General features: G+C 40.4%; 1 protein-coding gene across 1 annotated transcript in view; it reads right to left on the bottom strand.

Annotated features, from left to right (window-relative positions):
• The window catches only part of CCDC175 (coiled-coil domain containing 175), a 64,561-nt gene extending 40,074 nt beyond the window's left edge, over positions 1-24,487 (bottom strand). Inside the window, exons 1-7 of the mRNA XM_068530311.1 lie at positions 24,316-24,487; positions 22,493-22,578; positions 20,376-20,487; positions 16,753-16,888; positions 13,553-13,781; positions 6,952-7,074; positions 3,254-3,363 (exon numbers count right to left, since the gene is read on the bottom strand). Of these exons, the coding sequence (XP_068386412.1) occupies positions 3,254-3,363; positions 6,952-7,074; positions 13,553-13,781; positions 16,753-16,888; positions 20,376-20,487; positions 22,493-22,578; positions 24,316-24,475 (956 nt within the window). The 5' untranslated portion in view covers positions 24,476-24,487. The remainder of the gene's footprint in view (positions 1-3,253; positions 3,364-6,951; positions 7,075-13,552; positions 13,782-16,752; positions 16,889-20,375; positions 20,488-22,492; positions 22,579-24,315) is intronic.
• Positions 24,488-24,793: the final 306 nt, after the last annotated feature.

The raw sequence follows: 24,793 nt of genomic DNA, 5'->3' as shown, positions 1-24,793 counted from the left end.
CTCATGGAAATTACACTCTAGTGGAGTAGACACAATATAAGAAAGTTATCAAAAAATATACATATATTTCAGATAGTGTTAAATGCTCCAAAGATCACAAAGTAGGGTAAAGGATAGAGAAATCCTGAGAGTGAGGATGGTACTGTAGACAGGTGATTAGGGAACACCTCTTGGGATAACTTGTGAAAGACCTGAAGGATGAGAAGGAGCCAGATATGTGAAGATCTTAAGGAACAGCTTTTCATATAGAAGGAACAGCAGGTGATAATACCCTGAGATAGGAACAAGCTTGGTGTATTGAATATTTGATGAAGACAGGAGTGTGAGAAGGCTGGAGAGTTAGACACAGCCCAGATCATGTAGAGTCTTGAGGACAAGGTAGAAGTTCAGATTTTATTTTGAAGGGAACCAGGGGAGGATTTTTTAAGGAAAGGAGTGACATGAACTGATTCACATCTTGTAAAAATGACTCTGGGTACTTAGTGGAGAAAGACAATAGTATAGGAAGATAGACTATGTAGAAGTCTATCTACAGATTAAGGTTGTAGTGGTGGAGCTGGTGAGAAATAGTTGGACTCAGGATATATTTTAAAGATGAAGGCAACAGGACATGCTTTGGATTTGGCTGGAGTTAGAGTTGTGTTAGGGTTAGGTTAGTTGGTTAGCTGGGTTAGGGTTAGGTAGTGAGGAAAACAGGAATGGTGGATGACTCCTGGTTTTTTGGCTGGAGTAACTAGGTAAATAGTGATATGGAAGACTAAAGAAAGAGCTTTTTCAAGGAGATGGGAAATTAAGAATTCTGTTTAGGACATGTATATTTGAGATATCCTCCAAGTGGAAAAGTCAAATAAGCTGTAGACTATATGCAGTTAGAGGTCAGGGCTGTATGTATATATATATATATATATATATGGAAGTCATTGGGGTACAGAAAGTATGAGACTGAATGAAATCACATATGGAGAGTACGAGTAGAGAATAGAGAACAGTGAAGGGCTGAGAACTCCAAAATTTACAGACAGAAAGAAGAACTGGAACAAGTAAAGGGTCCTGAGACGGAGCAGTGTAGTAAATGAAATAAGAGAATGTGATGTTTGGAAAGCCAAGTGAAGAAAGTATATCAAGAAGATGGAAGTGAGCATCTGTGTCAAATTCTATTAAGAATTAAAAAACTTTGAGGAATAGATCAGATCGCTAAAATTTGGCAGGATGAAAGTCATTGGCAACCTTGACAATTTTGAAACCATGTCAGCCCTTTTAAAAAAGCATCTATACTTTTTATAGCCTCTTGCACTATAATGGCAAGTATATACTTTGGGTCACAAATTGGATGTCATTTATATACAATATTTAGCTTCCAATTCCCCACTTCCCATGTGTTGATAACCAGCTGAATGACAAGAAAAGTCATAGCAATTTAGAAAGATAGGCACTGATTTGCCTTTATTATGCAAATACATCATGCTGGATATCAATAATAGCAAAGAAGAAGGATTAAACTAGCAATGCCTCCTGTGGACCTGTGAAGAATCTGAGGTACCCTTAACTGTCCACATATAGAATTTAAACTTGGAGTTGAGTAATTTTTGTTTTCCCTCAATATTTTGACCTCAAAATAGATAATGAGCTTGCAAGTTAACGATTTCATGGTGGGTGGGAAGGGGGAAATTAAGACTAATAGATTAATAGGAAGATGAGTTATATAAATTATTTTAGTTTCTTGTATAATTTATTCTTAAAGAATCTTATAGAATATTATAAAACAACACTGATTCTTCAAATCCACCAAACAAGAACTGAGCTGCCTCTCCCTACCTCCAAAGATAGAGAAAAGGAACTAAGTGAGAAAATAAAAATGCAGAGAATTTTCTTTTAATTTGCCAAGTTATAAAGAGGAAAAAGTAAATTTTTATTAATAAAAAGGGGGGGAAACTTATATCCTCAATCACCAAATTAATCAAAAGCACTTTTCCTCAGTGAGATTCCACATGAAAACTCTTGAAAAGCTGGGATTGAAAAAAAAAAGCTGAGCCATTCAAAATGAAAGATCAATGAATCCCCATTGTTATCTTGAGCATACATTTAAAACTAGTTAGCTAACATGAAGACTGCTTATAAATAAAACTTTATCAGTGTTGCAAGGCTTTTAATCATAATTCCTAGAAATAAGTTAAGAGCTAATCTATATTTTCCACTATGATTCTTTGCCTAGTTTTTAAAAAATAGATATCAACTAAAATTATCGAATCACTTTCAAAGAAAAAGATTTTTTATTCTGATTTTTAATTGTTGTAATACCTGAGCTTTCCAATTTTAAATCTGGTACTGAGTATAAGGATTATTGCATATTTTATGGACTGTTGATGGTAGAGTAGAATTGTGCTGTGCAGTTGTTATTTTAGAAGACATAATTTTAATCACAATACATTCAAATCTATGTAGAAATGAGCCATATTGTAACAGGATCCCACATGTGAAATTACTTGTCTTTTGGGGAATCTGCTCAGACCACAATTTGTCTTTTAAACTGTCAGTAAACCCTGCGGGTAAGCCCAGAAGCCATATTTATATTAAAAGACCCCACCTTCCTGTCCAGAGCTGAGCCAAACAGCTTTTGATTGGAAATCTGGGAATTCTCCTGGGAGAGAATCTGTTGGTCAATCTCTAAAGATAGATGGATCTGTGACAGGTAAACTCGGAGCGTTTGGAATGGCCATGCTTAGCCACGGACTCACCAGGAAGAGAACACAGCATGTAGATAAAGAGAGAATCGCAGAAGGAAGCAAACACTGGGCCTTGAGACAGATGGAATATTTCCTTATGTTTCTGGTTTCAGTTCCATGGTAAAAGTTTTTGCCTTGAGGCTTCCCTGTATTTTCTCAATAAGTTCTGCAAGTCCCCCTTGACTAAGAACAACAACTGTAGCAGCATGGTTAGGTGAGTTGTAGCCCTATGGCAGTGCCTTCCTCCAGGAGCGTATTTGTAGGGAGTAAGGAACTGAAATAAGGATAGTGCACACCCAAAATTCCCTCCCTTTTCCTAAACTAACCACATCATCCTCAATTTTTTCTCTTGATCATCTGAAAGACTGGTTAATTTCAAAATGAAGAGGTGATTCTATAAAGCTGACAATCACACAAATTTTAGTAAAATAAGAGAATAATTTTCATCTAATATTAAATAAAAAAATTTTTTAGATGAAAGGAACATAACATCTAGAAATTCTTCCGTAAAGATAAAGTATTATACTTACATTTTATCCTCCAGGATCTTACAGGATTTCTTCATGTCTTCAACCTGTTGTTCCCAATGTCTTACTGATTCTTGTAGTCGTGATATCTCTAAATTGTGATCACTAAGAACCTGTTGAAAATTCAATAAAATTGGGGCATTCAATCATCACCAAATGATTCATGACAGAAGTCCAATTCACTAAATATTCATGTATCATCCATTCAGCTTTTAAACTGGGGGTGTCCTTTAGTTAAAATAAAAAGCAATCATTATACTGCTTGTTTCTTTATAAAACAAACTGAGATAGAAATAATCCTGAAATCATCAGAAAAGAAAACAAAATTTGGGAGGGAGAGAAACCAATTATAGCAATAGAAATGTGAAAACTATAAAAACAGCTTTCAAGACATGAATTCATCTTGACTACCATTTAAAAAAATTAAATATACATTTTCATAATTATTTTCAAAATGTTATTCCAGGATACTAGAATGAGTATTATAAAAAGAAAAGTCAAAACAAATTGGGTAAAGACACAGACCTACTGGAGAATGGACTTGAGGATATGGGGAGGGGAAAGGGTAAGCTGTGACAAAGTGAGAGAGTGGCATGGACATATATATACTACCAAACGTAAAATAGATAGCTAGTGGGAGGCAACCGCATAGCACAGGGAGATCAGCTCTGTGCTTTGTGACCACCTAGAGGGGTGGGATAGGGAGGGTGGGAGGGAGGGAGATGCAACAGGGAAGAGATATGGGAACATATGTATATGTATAACTGATTCACTTTGTTATAAAGCAGAAACGAACACAGCATTGTAAAGCAATTATACTCCAATAAAGATGTTAAAAAAAAAAATTGGGTCTTTCGCCTTAGTTGATAGCTATGTCCATGTTGCAAAGATTTTTTTCTTAATACTTAATCAGTAATTTGGAAATGGAAAAGTTGGGTACTATGAAAAAATGTTAGCATGATTAAAAAGGAAATATGGATGGAGAAAATTCATAGTGAACATATTTTTACAACACAGTTTTGGAATGAAGAAAAGGGAAAGCAAACTTATCAGAGCTTGGGTCTGCATTTCAGCTGGTGAGGGAAAGTGGAGCTGAGAGAAAGGCTGATCAAACAAATTCCTTTGCTCTCTGGCATAGAGCTACCATGGACAGATTATTTAGAGCCACCTAACCCTGCACATCAGTGTGGGGTCAGAAAAACACCTGTCGGGGGTATAGAGGTGCTCTCAGTCATGCCAGGTGAGACAGGTGGGTGAAAGCTCCCCAAACTATTTTTTTTCCTCCAAAGCATTCATATGACTGAACTTGTGGGCTATAAGTAGTTCCAGAGTTAACAGGAGTCTGAAATCCTAGATATGCCATCAAAAATTAGCAGAATGTCCAAAGAACTCTGACCAATAATCAGGATTAGTGACGATACGCTGAAGGCCCGTCCTGCCTGACATCCGTAACCTCTAGCCCTCGGTCCTCCCCACCCTGGACATGTAGGGCACCTTGAGAATCACACATCGTTATTCTTTTCTGCCAGCATCACACCAGCTTGACCTGGCTGCAGAGTTTTCTAAACTAAAAGCACCGCATGAAGATGAACCTGAAATTCCCTGTAGTCTCAAGTCCATAGCCAAAATGTTGTTTTCTAATCTCAGGCAATAACGACAACAACAAACTTTACCAAATACAAAACACTCAGCTAAAAGCCTTGTGGGCATGACCTCATTCCATCTCCACAAAAGCCCTTTGAAATAGGCAATATTATTACCCCCATATTATAGGTGAGGAAACTTCGGGTTGGTAAAGCCAAGATTCGAACCCAGGTCTCTGTGATACTGAAGGTTGTGCTTTAAACACAATTCTCCACTGGTAAGGTGGGGTGGGGCGCTGGATTGGGGGGAGGTAGAGAATGACACTGGAGCTGAGTTTACCCCTGCCACCTCAAGCCTTGACTTATTTGTCTTTAGAGATCTTTGAAGAACAGGTTAAGGAACATATACGTCATTTTTCCAAACTAGGTGGTACGCTTGACATAATTTATGAGGCCCCAACTGGGGATATGAGCTTAGGCGTGCAGATAAGATCTGTTTTATACAATCCCTGTGTTCTCCTTTGAGCCTAGCCTGACTCATGCTTCTTTACTATGTTGATATATGCAAAAACAGATAATCATCTTTTTAAACGCACATATTTGGGGGAAATTTTTGATTTTACTAATGTTTTGTAATTGGATGTCATAATAGATATATTGTAACTATAATGGTCAGAATCACACTATAAATAGTATTGATATAATGGAATTAACTGAAGACCCTGATAAGAAATGCGATGTTTTAGTATTACTGTTGCCCCATATAGTTTTTTTTTTTAAATTAATTTATTTATGGCTGTGTTGGGTCTTCGTTTCTGTGCGAGGGCTTTCTCTAGTTGTGGCAAGCAGGGGCCCCTCCTCATCGCGGTGCGCGGGCCTCTCACTATCGCGGCCTCTGTTGTTGCGGAGCACAGGCTCCAGACGCGCAGGCTCAGTAATTATGGCTCATGGGCCTAGTTGCTCTGCGGCATGTGGGATCTTCCCAGACCAGGGCTTGAACCCGTGTCCCCTGCATTGGCAGGCAGACTCTCAACCACTGCGCCACCAGGGAAGCCCTGCCCCATATAGTTTTACATGTAATTCTCAACACAAATAGAAGAAATACACTAAAGACTCATTAATTCAACTGTGATAGATTAACAGGTGTTTCTGTTTTAATTAACAGAAGTAGTATTAACATTAACCTCTTCAAATATAGTCACTGCATAAGCTTCAGTTTTCTTATCTTTAAAATGAGGATAATCCTCACAAAATATTTATCACAATACTGGCTTTCAATCAATGTTATTAATTTTTAAAAACAGAAGTGCAGGGCTTCCCTGGTGGCACAGTGGTTGAGAATCTGCCTGCCAATGCAGGGGACACGGGTTCGAGCTCTAGTCTGGGAAGATCCCACATGCCACGGAGCAACTGGGCCCGTGAGCCACAACTACTGAGCCTGCGCGTCTGGAGCCTGTGCTCCGCAACAAGAGAGGCCACGATAGTGAGAGGCCCGCGCACCGCGATGAAGAGTGGCCCCCGCTCGCCACAACTAGAGAAAGCCCTCGCACAGAAACGAAGACCCAACACAGCCAAAAATAAATTAATTAATTAATTTTAAAAAAAAATAGAAGTGCAGAGCTCTGAAGTATTTTCTAACTCGAAGAGACAAATAGTCTCCTTTCCATATTAATGTACTCAATATAAATGGAGAGCCTAAATTCTGTTTTATTATCACACATTCAGAATTAAGGAATCTGCCCATGTTTATTCACTTTGTTATGTAAAATAAAGCAATCTCACACAAACATTACATATGATTCTATATCCATTTGGTCAGTTCTGTATGTATTATTTTAAAAACATTTTTACAGTATTTTGGCCCATCAAATGCAATGTGTACCTAAGCATTCCAAACTTCCTTCTTTCCATCATATTCCTAAAGAAGAAAACACAATTGCCCTATAACACTTTAAATGTCAGAAAACATTAACATGACAAAAACATTCTCCCCTGAATGGCATGAAGATTAATTAAAATCAGCTCCTTTTTTAAACCACCTGCTATTAGTTGTATTCAAGGCAGTGTATATTGAGGTGCTTGGGGTTGGGCTTGAAGAAACAGTTTATTCTTTCTTACCACTCTGCTGGTAGTAACGGTTTCTCTAATTTTTGTCATTTTAAGCCTTAATCTATCCAATTCTTTCTTCTTTTTGTAAGTCTCCTTTCTCTTAAGTTCACAGAGTTTTTTATATTCATCAATCTGTAGTGACAAACATAATAAACAAATCAAAAAACTTGAGGACAACACAGTTTAGGAAATCTTTTTTTTAATTTTGTCAGCCTAATTCATATTCAAGTATACCATATTCAATCTAAGTATATTATCAAATTTAAAAAAAAACAGGTTTGCTTAGTTTGAAGCATCAGAGGAAAAATAACAAATCACAAGGACCAAACTGTAATTATAAAATGTTGAACTAGTAAATTTAGAGGAACAATGAAACAATGATCATTAATAGCAAATTATAAAAGCAACTGCCATTGTAAAATTTACTAGTAAAACATCACAGCAATTGTTACCAGATTTACTGTGAGCTAAGCACATCAGGAGAGTCAAAGGAAGGAATTAAGAACTGTTTGGAAATCTAAATTCACATTATTTCATGAGAAGTAAAACAGACCAAAAACAAAATCATTGAAGATAGGGCAGCTCACAATCCTAAACAACTTACCATTTTGTCACCCATACCAGCCCCTGAGAGCTAAAGGATCCTTATCTCCATTTATCTGTGCTTGTTTCAAAAGCACCAAGTATTTGGTAGAAATGTTTTGCAGCTGTGTCGTAAGAGATATTCAGTGGTCAAATGCCCTGAACTGACTGTGACTTGACCACAGGAGTGCTCTGCCTGCGCAGATGAGGCCTAGAGGTGTCAGAAAGTTACCTTTGCTTCATTACCACGTTAAGATCTCTGCCCAAAGGGGGCATTTGTACTCTGCTAGGCACAATTCATGCCCTGTGCAGGGAAGCATGGAAGACTGTGCATGCCCCAGCTGCTCTGGCTGCCTGTGTAAACCTCTGCCCCTTTCCTAGAGCCCTGATGACCACTGCCTCCTACTCCTTAAAATTCCCTTGTTCCCCTCCCTTCAGGGAGATGGTGCTTTTAGAGCACAAGCTCTCCCTTCTCCACTCCCTTGTCAATGACTCGAGTTTCTGATCTCGAACCCGGTTTCGTTTGATTGGCATTTGCAACACTGGGCAAAGGACCCACTGAGGGGGTCACTGACCTGTTGGGGATTGATAAAAGAAATTTTCACATATTGAGATACAGGGAAGTCATTCTGGCTTATACATGAGTTAACTTGAATTTTATGCTAACTAAAATAGCCTGTTCGTGGCCTATCATGCATACATTGTACGTTGGCTTTAATTATTTAAGAAAAGGGCACATTGACCAGAAGTAAAGAATGTCCATGTTAAAAATATAGATTAAATGTCCCTCTTCCTGGGACGCTAATGCTGGTACTCCTTTGATGATAAGACTCCCTTCCCAGGTACCAAGGCCATACTGACTCACTGTGTACATGCTGGTCTGTTCTTTTTTTCGAAACATTGAAGAAATGTAACCCTGACTTGTTTAATGTTCTTTGTTCTGACAAGATATAAAACTATACTGAAAACCCTGCTTCTCTGGAGCAGCTACTCAGAGTAATCTGGGAAGATGGCTTCTGAGCTAGTCCTTAGTTTGGCTCAAATAAAAAACTCTTTTCTATTCTTATTACAGATTGTTTATTGATTCTTTTCACTAACAGGATAAATAAGAGTTTTACTAAGATTAAACATATTGTGATTACCTGTCAGATCCTATTGAAATGAGTCACCTTCTTATCAAAATCAGACACATCATGGATTTGTCTGGCAAAGTGAATTATCAAGAACAAGGTAACTGAATAGTAAGGCCCGAGAAAGTGCATTTAACTCTGTATTAAAGAGTTATGAATACATATGTTTGTGTGGCTTTCCATCAAAGCCACCAGCCAATTCACCCAAAGTGGTTACTCTGAATGAATGTGATCATTATCAGTTATCTCTGCACTAGGGCACAGGTGCATTAAAATGAAACTTGGTGATAATAAATTTTGTTGAAAATTGAAATTCTGTGCTCATACTTTGGCCTAAGCCTTCTCCCAAGGTCTTGGGTCTTGAAATTATAGAAATAATATTAGCAAAAACTCTTTTGTGTTAGAAGAGAACTTACGGGTTTGAAGACTCTGACAGCTGTAAACAGCTTTTCCTTTCTCAATGGAAATAAAGGGAATTAACAGGCTGTTACTATGGCATATGATGTGCATTTAGTGAGCACTGGTGGTTGAGTCCTTAATATCCACCCCCAGTTGGTCTAGCCCACTAGTACACGTATTCCCTTAGGATCCACTATTGTTCTGGGGTGGGCACTGTCCTAACCTGGCCGGATCAGACATAGCAAGAAACTTATGTCCTTGGTTGGGAAAGGTTTTCTTCTTTCTACTTGAGTAAGGAAACATAGTCCAGTTGTCACTGGCAGCCATCTTGTGATGAAGAGGGAAACCAGCCTTAAGATGAAAGATGGAGGAGGGATGAGCCACTGAATTAGCTAGTCCTGCAGTCTGCCCTACCATGGGAATTCCTACTGTGTAAGATAATAAATGTCCTTGCTATTTAAGTCAGTTTGGTCAGGGCTTCTGCCATTTGCATCTGAAAGTACCCTAACCCTTTTCTAGGGAGATAGACCAGGGGTAGGCAAACTACTACCTGTGGGCCAAATCCAGCCTCCACCTGTTTTTGTGAAGCCACATTCATTTATTTAGTCAGTGCTTTTGGCTTCTCTGTGCTAAAACGGCAGAGTTGAGTAGTTGTGACAGAGACTGTATATGGTCCACAAAGCCCTATTACTCTCTGGCCCCTTTCAGAAAAAGTTTGTGGATCCCTGAGAAACACTATTCACAGAAGGAAGGAGAACCTATCATGTTCTCAAATTCCCAATTTGAAGCCCCTCTGGGCTTCCTTTCTTTTAACATTTATATTAAAGAATAGGAAGGGGTTGGGGAGGGTAGAAACTTCCCTTTAGGGCTTAAAATGAAGTTAGAAACTCAATCATTCAATACAGTAATATTATAGAGTGCCTACAACTTGCGAGAGGCACTGATCCTGATGCTAGAATTCAGCAATGAAAAAAACCAGACAAAATCCCTGCCTGGTGGAGCCTTCCTTTTGGTGGGCAAAGCTCAGATCCCATGCCACTACTGACCATTGTTTCAGCCCCTGGGGAAGTAAAGAAAAGGGACAAGGCTCTCCCCACTCCTAACCTACACTGCCCTGCACATCGTCCCTCCACTGTGTCCATGCAGACACATCCCACTTTTTGCCCCTATAACTTCAGTGAACCCCTCCAGTGTGGGGCTTCCAGACTGCTCAGAGAGAAAGTCCAGCAGAGGGCTGGAAACAGTGGGTGAAATGAAGTCCTCTCATCGTTGTTGTGGGTAGAGAATGAAAACAGGAAAACCCCTTTTGGTCCTTGTTGTCCTGACTCTATTTCATTGCAATAACAAAAAATCCAAGCAAGGTCTAGTCCAATGATAGGAGTCAGGAATTTCAGTTGACTCCACTACTGCAGTGCAGGCTAACAGCTGGCTTCATCCCCGGAAAAGGTCCAGGGAACTCGGCTTTTACAAATTCTGTTTAGTAGCTGCAGACTGCCCAAGGGACTCTTTGCCAGCGACTTCACAAAGTGCCTGTTCTGAGGATGACTAGGGCTGAGCTGTCTATACTTAAGAAAAATAATCCATGGTTTTAGTGTAAAACTGCTTCTGAAGACAGGGGCACTTTAAAGGATAGAGACTCTCAGACCTGACTGGAACTTATGAATAGTCTTATCATGAAACCAATCATCCCAAGAGGCAAATTGAGACGAAGGAAGAGGGCAGGGCAAAACCATTAAAACAATGAGGAAGGGGACAAAGCCTTTGGAGAAAAACAGGATACTCTAAAAACTGGTTAGGGGCTTCCCTGGTGGCGCAGTGGTTAAGAGTCCACCTGCCAACACAGGGGACACCAGTTCAAGCCTTGGTCCGGGAAGATCCCACATGCCGCGGAGCAACTAAACCCGTGCACCACAACTACTGAGCCCACATGCCATCACTACTGAAGCCCAAGCGCTTAGAGCCCGTGCTCCACAACAAGAGAAGCCACCACAATGAGAAGTACACACACCGCAACGAAGAGTAGCCCCTGCTCGCCACAACTAGAGAAAGCCCGAGCGTAGCAACGAAGACCCAATGCAGCCAAAAATTTTAAAAAAAACTGGTTAGAATCAAATAGGCCCAGGATGGTGGAAGATTTGACTTCCAGTAGACCTTAAGCCTCATTATACACTCATTGTAATACATTAACATATGCTAAATGACATACCCACAGGCACCGTGACAGTTCCCAGGCTGACCATAAAAGGCCAGAAAGAGGGCAGTGGCCCAATTCCTGGAAATCCTCACCCCCTTCCCCAAAATATTGCAATAGAATATTCCTCCCACTTGTTATCGTATAAAATTACGCAGCCCGTAAAAACTAACCACCCGCACACCCTGAGGCCACTCTTGCTTTCTGAGACAGGTCGGCATTCTGCCTAAGGAATGTGTATCTTGCTAAATAAACTTGCTTTCCCTTTACTTTGTCTCACTCTTGAACTCTTTCCTTTGCGAAGCCAAGCACCCTCACTTGGCAGTCTGTCCCAGGGGCTTGCACTTCCCAGGGAGTGATATTTCTCTCTCTTGCATCAAAATGTTGATCACTGCCTGATTGTATTCTACTAAATTTTAATTAAGACTCAAGAAGTGCAACTTAATAAATGTTCTTTTCTTTCTTTCTTTCTTTATACATATATATATATATCTTTATGCATATTTAATATAGCAGGGTTGCAAGCCCAGGTCCAATTTCCTGCATTATAGTTATGCCAGTTGCCATGATGCAGAGGGCAGCACCAGGAGCTCAACAGCAAGTTCCATCCTGGGCTAGGCCCTCACTGCATGGAGGAAAAGAAGGTTGCCACTAGGAACACCTAGCACGGAGACAGCCCTGCTTCCCCCGGGGCAACCGGAAGCAGAGCAAAGAGGACTCAATCAGAAGCCATCCTGAGGGTGAATTATTTAGAATTCAGGATGCAGTAGCTGTCTCCACTGACCCTCACAAAATTGCTGGTCTCAAAATACCCTTCTCTGTTGGGGCTGTGGACAAAAAAATGTGGCCTGCCATTTCAGTAAACAACGAATGCTGCTCGCCATCAAGCCATCAGCCACTGTGCAGCCTCAGCCTGACGGTGTGCCCCGAGGGGCTTCAGGATGGAGAAAAACAGGATACTGACCCTAGGTAGTTAAGATGCATATCAAAGGAATGATTTCAATGAGCCCAGACTCTTGCATCTTCCCACACATAGAAAAGCACTAAAATCATTACCTTGAGATGTCTGTCTTTTTGTGATTAGCAATAATCTTTTGATGTTGGACTATCTGGTTTTTCCCGGCAAAAATTTCTACATATCCTGGCTCCTCCATTACCTCTTTGGAACACTTCCTCAGAACTATCTGAGAGGCTGCCTTCCCAGGCTACAGTCCTCAGTAAGGTCCTCAAAGACAACGTAATTCACAACTTCTAGGTTGCGCTTTTTTCTTTTTCCAGTCGACAGGGCCCTTGGCTCTGCCTAGACCCTCTGCAGGCCTCTCCTCTTGGATTCATTCAGTAAGAGGCACAAGTTCTGAAACCAAGCAGTACACTCTGGGGCTCCTGGGCACAAAAGTCTTTCCCTGTCCCCTGTTTCTTGTTTGTAGGAAATACGCTTTAATCAGCCTCCATGACCTTCCCTGAGTTCCCAAGAGCAGGTGTAAACAGTTGCTAATCAGGGAAGGGAGGGGATCCAGAGACAAGGGAGGAGCAGTGAGGAAACAATAGTGCAGCCTTGGGGCAGGGTCCTGGTTCCTCCTCAAGGGATACACACAACAGTATCTCTGAGCTCTTCTATAGCACTAAAACCCGCACCAAATGGAAGACACTACCTGTTGAAGCGCTCTTCATTCCGGAGAGAAGGTCACAGTTCGGGAACCTTGAGAACCGCAGAAGCCATCACCAGACCACCAGACTCCAGATGACCTCTGGGTTGAAGGGATGCAGGCCCCACACGCGCCCTGATCCTTATCAGCAACCCTTCCCCTCACAACCCACCCACCCACCCAGGCTGGGGACACACAGTTTTGAGGGCATTAACCCGCTGTGGCCCCCTGTCTCGGCAAAGCAATAAAGCTATTCTTTTCTACTTCACCCAAAACTCTGTCTCTGACTCAACGTGGTGACAGTGCACAGAGGTCGGGTTTCGGCATCAGTTCCGGCAGAGCTGAACTCGCTGATCCTGTCTGCAGAGACAACCAAGTGACACAGAAGCAAATTCCTAGTCCCTGCATTGCTGCATATAAGCAAGGGGCCACCCCAGTGTTACCACTCCTGTCATTTGTATTCTTTCCCATGAACTCAGATGCTGTTACACAATCAAACGTCTTCCCCACGGGCTCCAGTGTCCTTGAGCCTCTGCTCTATTCCTGCAGAAGATACCACGGGAATGCTTGCTAGCTTCAAGGACAAATAAGTTATTTCTCATTTCCTGCCCTCAATTCTGTACAATTCTGTATTTTTTAAAAAAATAAATCATGCCACTTACCTCTTGACTCAAGTTTTGTTTTTTTCCCAAATATTCTGCTTTTTCTCTTTCCATTTGCTCCTCTACTTCTTGAATATATCTTTTTTGCAATTCTAGTTCTTTCTTCTCTGAGTTAATTTTGGTATAAGTCTCATTGATGTAAACAGTGGTAGTGGCTTTTTCTTTCATCACATGGTTGAGTGACAGGACAACATTTTCATAATGCCTCGCTAGTTCCTCTTGCTGTTCACTAGGAGAAAAAGAATCGTTCTTGGCATGAAAAGGATGGCTTTCCAGGAAGAAATTTAAAGTCTGTTTGATGAGATGAACCACCATATAGAGGGAAATTTAACGAATACTTATTTTAGAGTTGAATTTGTGATTGTCTAAAGTTGGTTGAGATGAAGGGCAGAAGGAAACACAAGTGTCAACTTCGCAACTCTTTATCACTGCATAAGTGTCTTGTGGTCCTGCCTCACCCCACCCATTCTCACACACCAGGTAGTAACTATGGGATATTTTGGTTTAAAACATACAATGATTCAAAAACAGTTTTGAACAGGTGAATGGAATCTGGCCGGACAAATGGTTTGATATGTAGCATTGCCATAGCTACCGTATCATCCTGAGATATGTAGTTTAAGCCAAGGAAAGATAAACATCCCACCACTCTTCCAGCCACCTTCTGATGCCATTGCCCTGCAGAGAAGGCCCAGGAGAAGAAAGCTAATCCTCCTCTGATGGAAAGGAGTTGGGGAGGAGGGATCTGAGTCTGTCTTCACTGCTCAGAGGGTGCTTGAAATCTAATTTGAACCCACTTATCTTCTCACAGCTGTAGCCAAATCTGAGTTCAACAGGAGACATTAACCTCACATATCCATTGCTGGCCACACCCACCTTAAGACTGTGAGAAACATCTACCCCAGGGCTAACAATAAAAGCTTTGGAGGAAGGACAATTGGTGACATTTCTCTATTTTCCTTTTTTCAAAGCTCCTGCAATGTAATGCCTTTTTCCTTTTTCTAATCTCCAAGGCTAAACACCCTAGTTCAGGCGGATTGTGTGAAAGGCTCAGGAAAATGGAAACAGGTTGTCGGTCAGTTTATTTTCCATAAGTCAGCTGTACCACAGAAAGGCAATTAAGAGAAGCTCAGGCTAGATGGGGCCAGATAATGGGTGCTTTGTAGGTTTAGCGGAGGAAGCCTTCTAAGAATGAAGCAAACTAAGGATTGAGTAGCCTTAAGGAAGCAAAGCAAAACAAAACAAGTCAAATCAATACACCTGACTAGGTGTATTGTGCTGGGTTGGGAGAGCTCTCAGAAGCGGAATGTAGGACCCAAGGAAATCCCCCTCCCCAGTTTCTGAGGACTGTGTCCAGTTTTTTTTTGTTTTTTTTTTTTAATTAATTAATTAATTTATTTATTTTTGGCTGTGTTGGGTCTTCGCTTCTGGGCGAGGGCTTTCTCTAGTTGTGGCAAGTGGGGGCCACTCTTCATCGCGGTGCGCGGGCCTCTCACCATCGCAGCCTCTCTTGTTGCGGAGCACAGGCTCCAGACGCGCAGGCTCAGTAGTTGTGTCTCACGGGCCCAGGGCCCAGTCACTCCGCGGCATGTGGGATCTTCCCAGACCAGGGCTCGAACCCGTGTTCCCTGCATTGGCAGGCGGATTCTCAACCACTGCGCCACCAGGGAAGCCCTGTGTCCTGTTTTTGAGGAGTGTCCAGGAGAGGATCACTTGTCAGAGAGTGTGGGCACCTTGATATACATCTTTCTTTGAAAAATGGATACAATAAGTGATTGTAGCTTGATGATGCTAGCTCATCAGGCAACCCACGTTATGTTCATTTGTAATTTGACTTTCCATAAAGATTTCTCTAGAGCAGTGATTCTCAAAGTGTGGTCAGGACCAGCAGCATCTAGGAACTTGTTAGAAATGCAAATTCTTACCCCCATTCCCCAGACCTACTAAATCAGAAATCTGGTGTGGAGGTCCCAGGAATTTAACAAGCATTCCAGGTGATTCTGATGTACACTCAAGTTTAAGAATCACTGGTCTATAGGGGTGTGATGGTGCTGGTCAGTTGATATGAGTATTCCAGCCTGGATATTATCTTCCTTGTTATTAGTTTAGAAATTGATAGTCTAGTTTTGATAGTGGTCTCTGGTGACTGTGGCTAGCATGCACCATGCACAAATCTGCACTGTGCATCCCTAAGAGGAGTTAGACTATGCGGTCTTTCTCAAACTTACGTGATCATGAACTTTCGTTTTCATGGAGCATCTCCCAGAATAGGTGTTCTGAGGGCCTACTTTTGGGAACCTGTCCCTGGGCCTTGAGGTCCCCACCTAATTCCTGACGCTTTGATACCTTGTGCACCAAGCAACCTTCTGATTCTTTTAGCTTCCCAAGAAGATTCTTTCACTATAATGAGGGCTCTTTGAGTATTTCTTACTCCAACAAACTGAAAGTCTGACATCTATATATTACTTTTGAGAATTTACTTGTAGTACTGAGTTATTCTTCAGGGTTTTATTGTTTTTTTCTTTCAGAATATCTCTTCCTCCGTGGGCTGGGTAAGTCAAGATTTGTATCCCCCATTTTACAGATGGAGAAAACGAGGCCCACAGAGGGGGAAGTGCTAACAACACAGCTGAGGAATAAAGAAAAGAAACTAACAGGTGTCAGCTCGCATTTAATTGAAGATGAAATCTAGAGCCAATCCCATTTTCAACCCTCCAGTAGAATATAACTGAATGTCTTTAAGGAACTAAGCTAGCTACAATATATCTGGTTTGATATTATATTTGCAACACAATACCCAGCAAGATTTCTTGCTTCGGTGGTTGAGGTTTGTAAACTTAATTTTACTAAAAATGAAATGAAAACCACTGTGTGTTTCTACCTTTGGAGGTGGGGTGCGAGGCAGTGTGTGATTGACACACAGTAGTTGCTGCTGGGAAGCTGAATTCCCTCTGAAATTTTACAGGTCTCCTGGCTGTGGTGGTAGAAGGGTTTCTGCTCTCTTCCCAGCTCTCCGCAGCCATCACACACCCCTCATCAGCCCAGTCATCTTCTATAAGTGATCTGACCTCTTAACTTGCCCTGCACCAGTTCAGACCAGAGGACAAATCCCTTAGGAAAGATTTCCCACTTTAGCTCCAGCCCCTGACTCCCTCAAATACTAAAAAAACAAAAAACAAAAAAAACTAAAAAAAACCTACCCCAGAGCTTTATTAATTATTTTCAGATCAAGTATTTTCTTCTTCAGAAACTCTATTTCATCATTTATCCTCGTAATTTTCATGTGTAATTGATTTATCTCAACAAGATTTAATCTTCGGGCATCCCCTACACATTCTTAAAAGTAAGTGGAAGAAATGTTACTCAGTTATTTGAGAAACTGCACAACTGTAGATACTGACTTTTCAAATAATAAACAAATTATGTCTTTCTTTGAAATATTCTTCTAATTATGTTCCTAGATCAGACACCTCTTAATCACCTCTTTGGACCCTCTCAATCTTACCTATCAATTATTTCCCTTATTTCAGCTGCTGCTATGGTCGATGACCAGCTTCCTATGAGCTCTGCACAATTTCAGACAGGAGCCACTGCCTAGGTGTTCCTGAGAAGAGGTAACACTGTGTCTGGAGGGTGTATTCTCATACTCAACTAGTTGCTGTCAGCGGCAGTCAACATCAATCATATTGCATGCCATATTAGCTCTCCCTTCTCCCTGCTTTGGTTCCTTATCCCACCCTCCTCCTCTTTGGATTGTATGTCCTAATAAAATAATAGTGCAAAAGCCATTGCTTCTGGCTGTGCTTTCAAGGGAACCCAGTGTGTTAAAGAACTAATTACTCATTAATAAATAACAAATCAGTGTAATCACATGAGACTTCAAAGGATTACCTCAGCGCTTGATAGACAGATGGCTAAAATGCATGGATTTTTGAACACTGCTGTTTAGAAATGGATACTGGGCCATCCATTTCTATGCAACAAATTCCCTAGAAACTGGCTGGTAGCTCCCCTGAGAGAGTTAGATTATTTTTTTGTAGGCTACAAGTTAAATTGCTCATTGTAGCAGGGCTTTTCAAACTTTATGTCTCGAATATGCATATGTATCACCTGGGGATATTGTTGAAACACAGATTTTGATGTAGTAGGTCAGAGGTGGACCTAGAGATTCTGCATTTTGTAACAAGCTCCCAGCTGATGCTGATGCTACTGACCCAAGGACCATCCTTCAAGTTGAAAAGCTTTAAAACACAAGGCCAATTAAATTCACTTGGCTAAGTATTCCGTGTGTATCAAGGACCTTACAAGCTAGCATGGGATTTCTTTTTCCTTCTAAAATATTTTTCCTGCTTATAAAAGTAACCCAATCTGGACAGTAAAAAAAAAAAAAAGGCAACCAAAGAAAATAAAACAAAAACATTCTTAATTCTGCCTTGAGCACAGATTAAGTCTTATTTTTTATCTGCATGTAGGAGGAGTTTGTTGTATTTTCCCTGCCAAACTAGACTAACACTGTGCAAATTGTTTTATAACTAATTATGTCCCTCGGGGTCTAATCGGGAGATAGAAATCTTATATTGAATAGGGAAATTTTAATATAAAGAATTATTAACTGTAGCAGAGAATTAGAGTAATGAGGGAACGAATACTAAGAAAGTAAAGAGAACTGTAAAGACTTTAGGAATACTAGGCACAAGGAGCAGCCCTACAGGGGCTGTAGGAAGCAGCACCTCCAGACCTGAGATCTAGACCTCACTGAAGAGGTCTGTGGCTCACTGGATGGCAAAGAAGTTCGTGAAATGTTCCGCTGGCAGAACTTACTAGAAATATGGCTTCTGGGGGCACTGGGGGGACTGGTCCACAGGGAATTGCTGTACTTCAGAACTCACAGCAAAACCACCTAAACGGTGCCAGGGTACCTGTTCACAGGGAGGTGCCTCACTGGTAGCAATCTACCATGAAGCCACTCAGGGGATACTGGAGGGGGCTTCTGGGCACCAAGGACTGTTGCACGCCGCTGGCAGAAGCCACCTGCACTGCAAGAGTCGGCCAAGCTGAGCACACTGGAACAGGAAGACAACCCCTTTTTCCTCCAGTAACCCTTCAGTGGTCTGTACTGACAAAGCTTAACATTGCGCCAGCTGGCAAAAGGGGAAATTTACAGCGCCCCAGCTCCCTTATGACAGAGCAGACAATGAACGTAGACTTGGAGCTGCAAGGGAACATCTACTTTAAAAATCTTTTTTTTTTTTTTTTTTTTTTAATTTAGACAACTGTTTTAGGTTGGGCTCCCTGGGAAACAAATCTTAAAATTTGTGTGTAGAGCTCTGAGGAACATCTCCTCTGAGGACATAAGGGTTGGGCAAGGGTGGAGCGTTTAAATGATGATGAGCTTTGGAGCTGTGATGGCACTTCAGAGTTATTCCACATGGAGCGAGGGAGGCAGACCTTTGTACTGTCTTGGTGACCAATCACTGAATGTGGGCAGCAGTTGGGGAGGGAGTCTGACCTGAAGTGAAGCTTTTCTCTTTGTCTAGGGCAATTCCTGTAGAGGAACTGAGCTGTGAGCCTCAGCCAACACTCCTGGCAGCTGGAAAAATAAAGTTGGAGCCTGACCTTACACCAAATACAAAATTTAACTCAAAATGGATCAAAGACCTAAATGTCAGAGCTAAAACTATAAAACTCTTAGAAGAAAACATAGGGGACATCTTCATAATGTTGGATTTAGCCATGATTTCTTGGATATGACACAAAAAGCACAGACAACAAATGAAAATATAGATAAACTGGACTATGTCAAAATTAAAAACTTCTGTGCAACAAAAGTCATTATTAACAAGAGTGATAAGGTAACCCATGGAATGGGAAAAAATGCTTGCAAATCATATATCTGATAAGGGGTTAACATCCAGAATATATAAAGAATTCCCACAATGAAACAAACAACCTGATTAAAAGATGGGCAAAGGGCCTGAGCAGACATTTCTCCAAAGAAGATATACCAATGGCCAATAAGCACATGAAAAATGCTCAACATCACTAATTATTAGGGAAGTGCAAACCACAATGAGATATCAATTCTTATCCATTAGGATGGCTGTTATTTAAAACAAAACAAAAACAGAAAATAGCAAGTGCTGGCAAGAATGTAGAGAAATTGGAATGCTTGTGCATTGTGCAAGGGACGGTAAAATGGTGCAGCCACTGTGGAAAACAGTATGGGAGCTTCTCAAAAAATTAAACATAAAATTACTATATTACCATACAATCCAGCAATTCCCTTCTGCATTTATACCCAAAAGAATTGGAAGCAGAGCCTTGAATAGATATTTCCGCACCCATGTTTGTAATAGCATTATTAGTTATTATTTCATTGTTATTATTATTATTTTGTAACAGCATTATTTACAACAGCCAAAAGGTGGAAACAATGCAAGGGTCCATTGATGGATGAATGGATAAACAAAACATGGTATATACATACAATGGAATATTGTTCAGCCTTAAAAGGAAAGGAAATTCTGGCACATGCTACAACATGGATTAACCCCAAAGACATGCCAGGTGAAATAAGCCAGTCACAAAAGGATAAATATTGTCTTCAGTCTATTTATAATAATTATATAAATTCAAGTCATACATATTACTTCCACTTAAAAAGTAAGGGAAACTTATTATGGATCTCGCTATATTTGTGTTGTATACTCTTTCTGGCTATTTTTTGATATGAAATAACTATTAAACTCATCTTGTTACAAGTACTAGGCTCTATTCTCTTATAAGATAAACTAAACTTCTACAGTTGATAACCTCACAGTACCTTTCAATTCTCTGCTAACACTAGTGGGAAGAGTTTCCAGTAGAAAATATAGTCTGCTGAGTTCCATGCTTTCAATTTCCAGAAGATCAATTGTGGATTTTCTCATTTCTTCCTGAAAATGTAAATTACATAGTTAAAAAGTTAAGACATTAAAATAATAAGATTGATTTCCTAAACAAGGCCTTGTAAATGTTTTCAGAGATCAAAATTTGCTTTTCAGTAAGTAACTTTTGCCATTATTTTTATTTGGAATAGAAAGTGGGAAAAATAACTGTTCTTCAATGAGTTTTTAATGTGTCATTGTTAATTTATCTTTTAATTTCTGCTGATTTTCTTCTACTCAGAAATTATCTTTCGCTATGTGTGTGTGTTCCTTGTATGCAGTTTCAATAAATTTAAAAGGAAAGACTCCAACAAAAGGATGACATTGAGAAAGGAACCTTCTTGGGACTTCCCTGGTGATCCAGTGGTTAAGATACTGTGCATCCAATGCAGGGGGTGAGGGTTTGATCCCCGGTCAGAGAACTAAGATCCCACATGCCAAAAGGCCAAAAAAAAAAAAAAAAGAGAGAAGGAAAGGAAGCTACTTAATTAAAAAATGGAAAATGCCTATAAAAGTATGCTTAGGTATAAAAAGAACAGTGGTTTTCTTATACCTACCTAAAAATATCTCCCCACCTATTTGTTTGGATATGTGTATATATATACATATATATATGTGGGGCTAGTTTCAAACAGGAAAAAACATTCAAAAATCTGCTAGTGGAAAGAACAGATAAATCACCTCTTAAATAAACGGTCATAATGGCTATAGTTACTTTGTGACCTGAGAAATTGCCATTATATTTTATGAATAATAAAAAAGCAGGTTGCATAATTGTATACTTAGTAAGACCACTTTTCTGTAAAAAATAAAATTCAATACAGGAATCATCTATATCCTGAAAGTAGTCAAGACATTCAACAAAGAGTTACTCATGATTGTTTTAGGGTGGGATCATGGTGGTTTTTACATTCTTCCTTTTGCTTGTCTATTTTTTTCTAAATTTTCCAGAATAAACACGCAATGCTTCTATAACAGTGAAAATGTGTTACTTTAAAAAATGGGAGGATTTATCTCTATTTAAGAGATTTCACAGCTCAGATATTAAATGGAGATATACTAGATACTTTAATAAGCCACAATAATTACTCTGAACACTTCAAATCCTGGAGAAAGACATAACTAAAAGAACGAAACAGAGGAAAGGGTTTCCACAGGACCACAGTGTAGTACAACACACACAAACTCTCAGTGTTTACATATATGTACTTAACTGGGATTATAAACTATAATTCTGTAGTATACCTACAGAACTATATATAATTACATAAAAATATAATTATAAAGTAATAAGATTAACTTTTCTCAGCAGTCTGTAGACTCAAGCTCATTAACTTTATAGCCATATTTCTACATTTTTAGATATTTGATAGGTAGTAGATTCTTATTCAATATTTTTAAATCAAATGAGGAGACACTGCCGTTCTGAAACATCACTCAGGACCAGGGCCAAACAGACACGTTTGTGACACTTCAAAAGGAAATTCTTTAAATATTTCTTTGATGGGGCCAAGTTAGTATAACTGAAAGAGAACCTGTTTCTTTTCACTGAAAAGCACTGTGTCAATGGAGTAGGTGCCAAATAATCTTTCACCAGTTTTGTGAGGAACTGCTTATAGAGACCTGAGAAAATTGGCACTATGCATGCAGTTTATCCCAGAGGTTGTTTGCTGGTTTTAAGTAATGCTCACATACTGATGTCACAAGCATTTGCCCATGTGGCCCACCCCTTAACTGAGCTCTGTTATCAGCAGGGACTCTTCTCTCGAGCTGTCTTGCCCTCATCCATAGCACAGGTCCTTAATTCGGTGCTCTGCATGGGAAATCGGGCAGCAATCCACTACTGATCCATACTGGTGCAAGTGCTTACGAAACTGAGAGAAATTTTCATTCAGGGCAAATATTTTCCCTATTCATCTACTGAAGTACGTTGAACAGAGCTGGTGCTAAATTAAAGTTTGATGAAGAAATAAGTGAAAGATTGAAAAAGTAACTCTTATAGATAATACAATACCAATTTCTTAACAGCGATTGCAACGTCCTTAAGAAAGGTCTTAGCATCTTCACTGCATTTAAAGTAGTCACTTTGCAGTGATTGTTCTAAAAAAAAATTAGAAAATTAAGATCTCTTATTTATCTATCCAAATCCTGTTTAACCCTTTAAGATCTAGCTCAAATGCTTACTCAGCTGAAAATTACATCTTCTATCTTTGAATTTCTATAGTACATCATACGAATCTCTTTTGTACTTGTTATTTCTTATTTTACAGAGTACTAATTTAGGTATATACTTTGTTTCTTGAGGACAAACTCCTCTTAAGATTCTATTTTTGTATCACTCATGGTAGAAAGAAGGAATCTGTATAGGATAAGACAAAAAAATTCCATATATATTTATAAAAGGGATAAATATAACACTCCCATAGTGTAGGTTTAAGAATGTCTTCATATATATATAAATTTGTATATGTATATCCTAAACGTAATATTTTACAACACTTAATTCTTTAAAAATCCATTATGTCATTTTCACTTCCATGCCAATATTTTAGTCATGGGATGAGAGTAAATATTTGTAAAACTGGTAGGTGTGAGGTAGATAGAGTTTCTAACCCTTTTCGTTCATTGATATATGAAAGATAGCGCCTTTTCTCTCACACTGTAAGTTGAAATCACATGGGAAGAGAGGCTTGGAAAATGTTAGCAAAGGAAGCAAGATACATGCAGAATGGGAAGAAGGAAGGAAAAAGAAAATATAAAAGGAAGAGGAGAGAGAACAGAGGAAGCTCTACTCACCTTGGCCCTGTCACCATTCCATTATACAGATTCTGTCTAAATGGATTCCAGGCCTGTATCCACATGTGTGGGATGAGTTTGATGTGTTTAATGTTTCACCACATGTATGTATAATCTAAGTTGATTCTTATAACTTCATGATGATTCCCATCTCAGAGGTGAGAAATCTAAGACTTTTGAGGTCATGTCATGTGCACAAGGTCACAGAGCCCATCACTTATAGAGTCTGGATTCAGACACGAGTGGTGTGACTCGAGTCCATGCCCTGAGTGGCCATCCTCAACTCTCAGAAGAGTAAATAGCAATTTCTGCCCTCAGTTCCTGAAAACGTGGATTCTCTTAATGAACTAAGCTCTCAAACCAAGTGAAAAATCAGTTACTGAGTTTCCAAGCAAGTGTGTGTTAGGGAGGGACAGGTATTGCCTGCTGTCTCTTTTCCTTTTTTCTATGGAATGAATAAGCACAAGCGTACTCCCACTTGCAAATGGGCTGGAGAGCTACATACTTTATAACTCACACTCAGGGCAAGAAAGCATGATGAATTTTTTTCCTATGACAAACTTTCTGAGCGTCAAGAAATTATTAGCAGAAAAAGTATTTGTGCCTAATGCACAATTGCTTGCCTAATGCAACAGGAGTTTCTTCCTTTCTCATTTACCTGTTAAATCCTCCAGTTTGCCATGCCAAAGTGTTGGAGGAAATTAACTTGCAAAGAAAAGGCAAGAAGGGACAAGATGAAATTAAATACATAATCTAAATGCAGGTGGGCACTCCAGTCACAGGCAAATGTCAGTGGCCTGGGAGTCCAGGGATTTGTCCGCGATTTGTCACCAGCTACTAGTGTGAGTTGGGCCAAGTCACAGAGCTGAGCCCTGGGTCCCACTCCTTCGCCCCCCTCTCCCCCAAGGAGCTAGAGAAGGTTCTGCCCTACCAGGGATGCCCTGAGTTCTGGGAGGAGGTTCCCCACGAAGGTTCCCGCTTAATGCCGCCTAGGCGCCACCTCCGAGATGACGTCCCTCCGGGAGCCCACGGGCCTCTCACCGACAACAAAGAGCTGCTCCAGGGCGGCAGCCGCGACCGAGGAGCCCAGGGTGGAGGGGAAGGTGCATAATTCCAGGGAGGGGCCAGTGGAGACAGCGGCCGCCTGCAGCGCCTTCTCGCTGCCGAACCCCAGCTGTGGGGACCAGGAGCTCACAGCCATCTTGCTGCCCCTGCGCAGCGCCTACCAGGCCAGAGTTAGGGACTGCCGGTTGCCACGGGCAACGAGGACGCCGAGGCAGAGCGCCAGCGCGCCACCTGGGGTGGGTGCCTCGCCAGTTTCGCTAACTTTATACACAATAATTAAGCGAACCTATAAGGATGAGTCCCTCTTTAGCCGTCCTTTCCTCCTTCCATTTCCATTTCTTTAGTTCAGGACTTGTGCCTGAACACTTGTACACTTCTCGTGGACCGTGGGAATCATAATAATGATCACTTTTGAACGCATTTCTGTGCTAGGTACTACAGCTGTCTGTACAGC

Source organism: Eschrichtius robustus, chromosome 1 (genome assembly GCF_028021215.1).
Source record: "Eschrichtius robustus isolate mEscRob2 chromosome 1, mEscRob2.pri, whole genome shotgun sequence".
Lineage (NCBI taxonomy): Eukaryota > Metazoa > Chordata > Mammalia > Artiodactyla > Eschrichtiidae > Eschrichtius > Eschrichtius robustus.
Note: the sequence above shows the minus strand (reverse complement) of the source record. Positions and strands in the feature narration are given on the sequence as shown.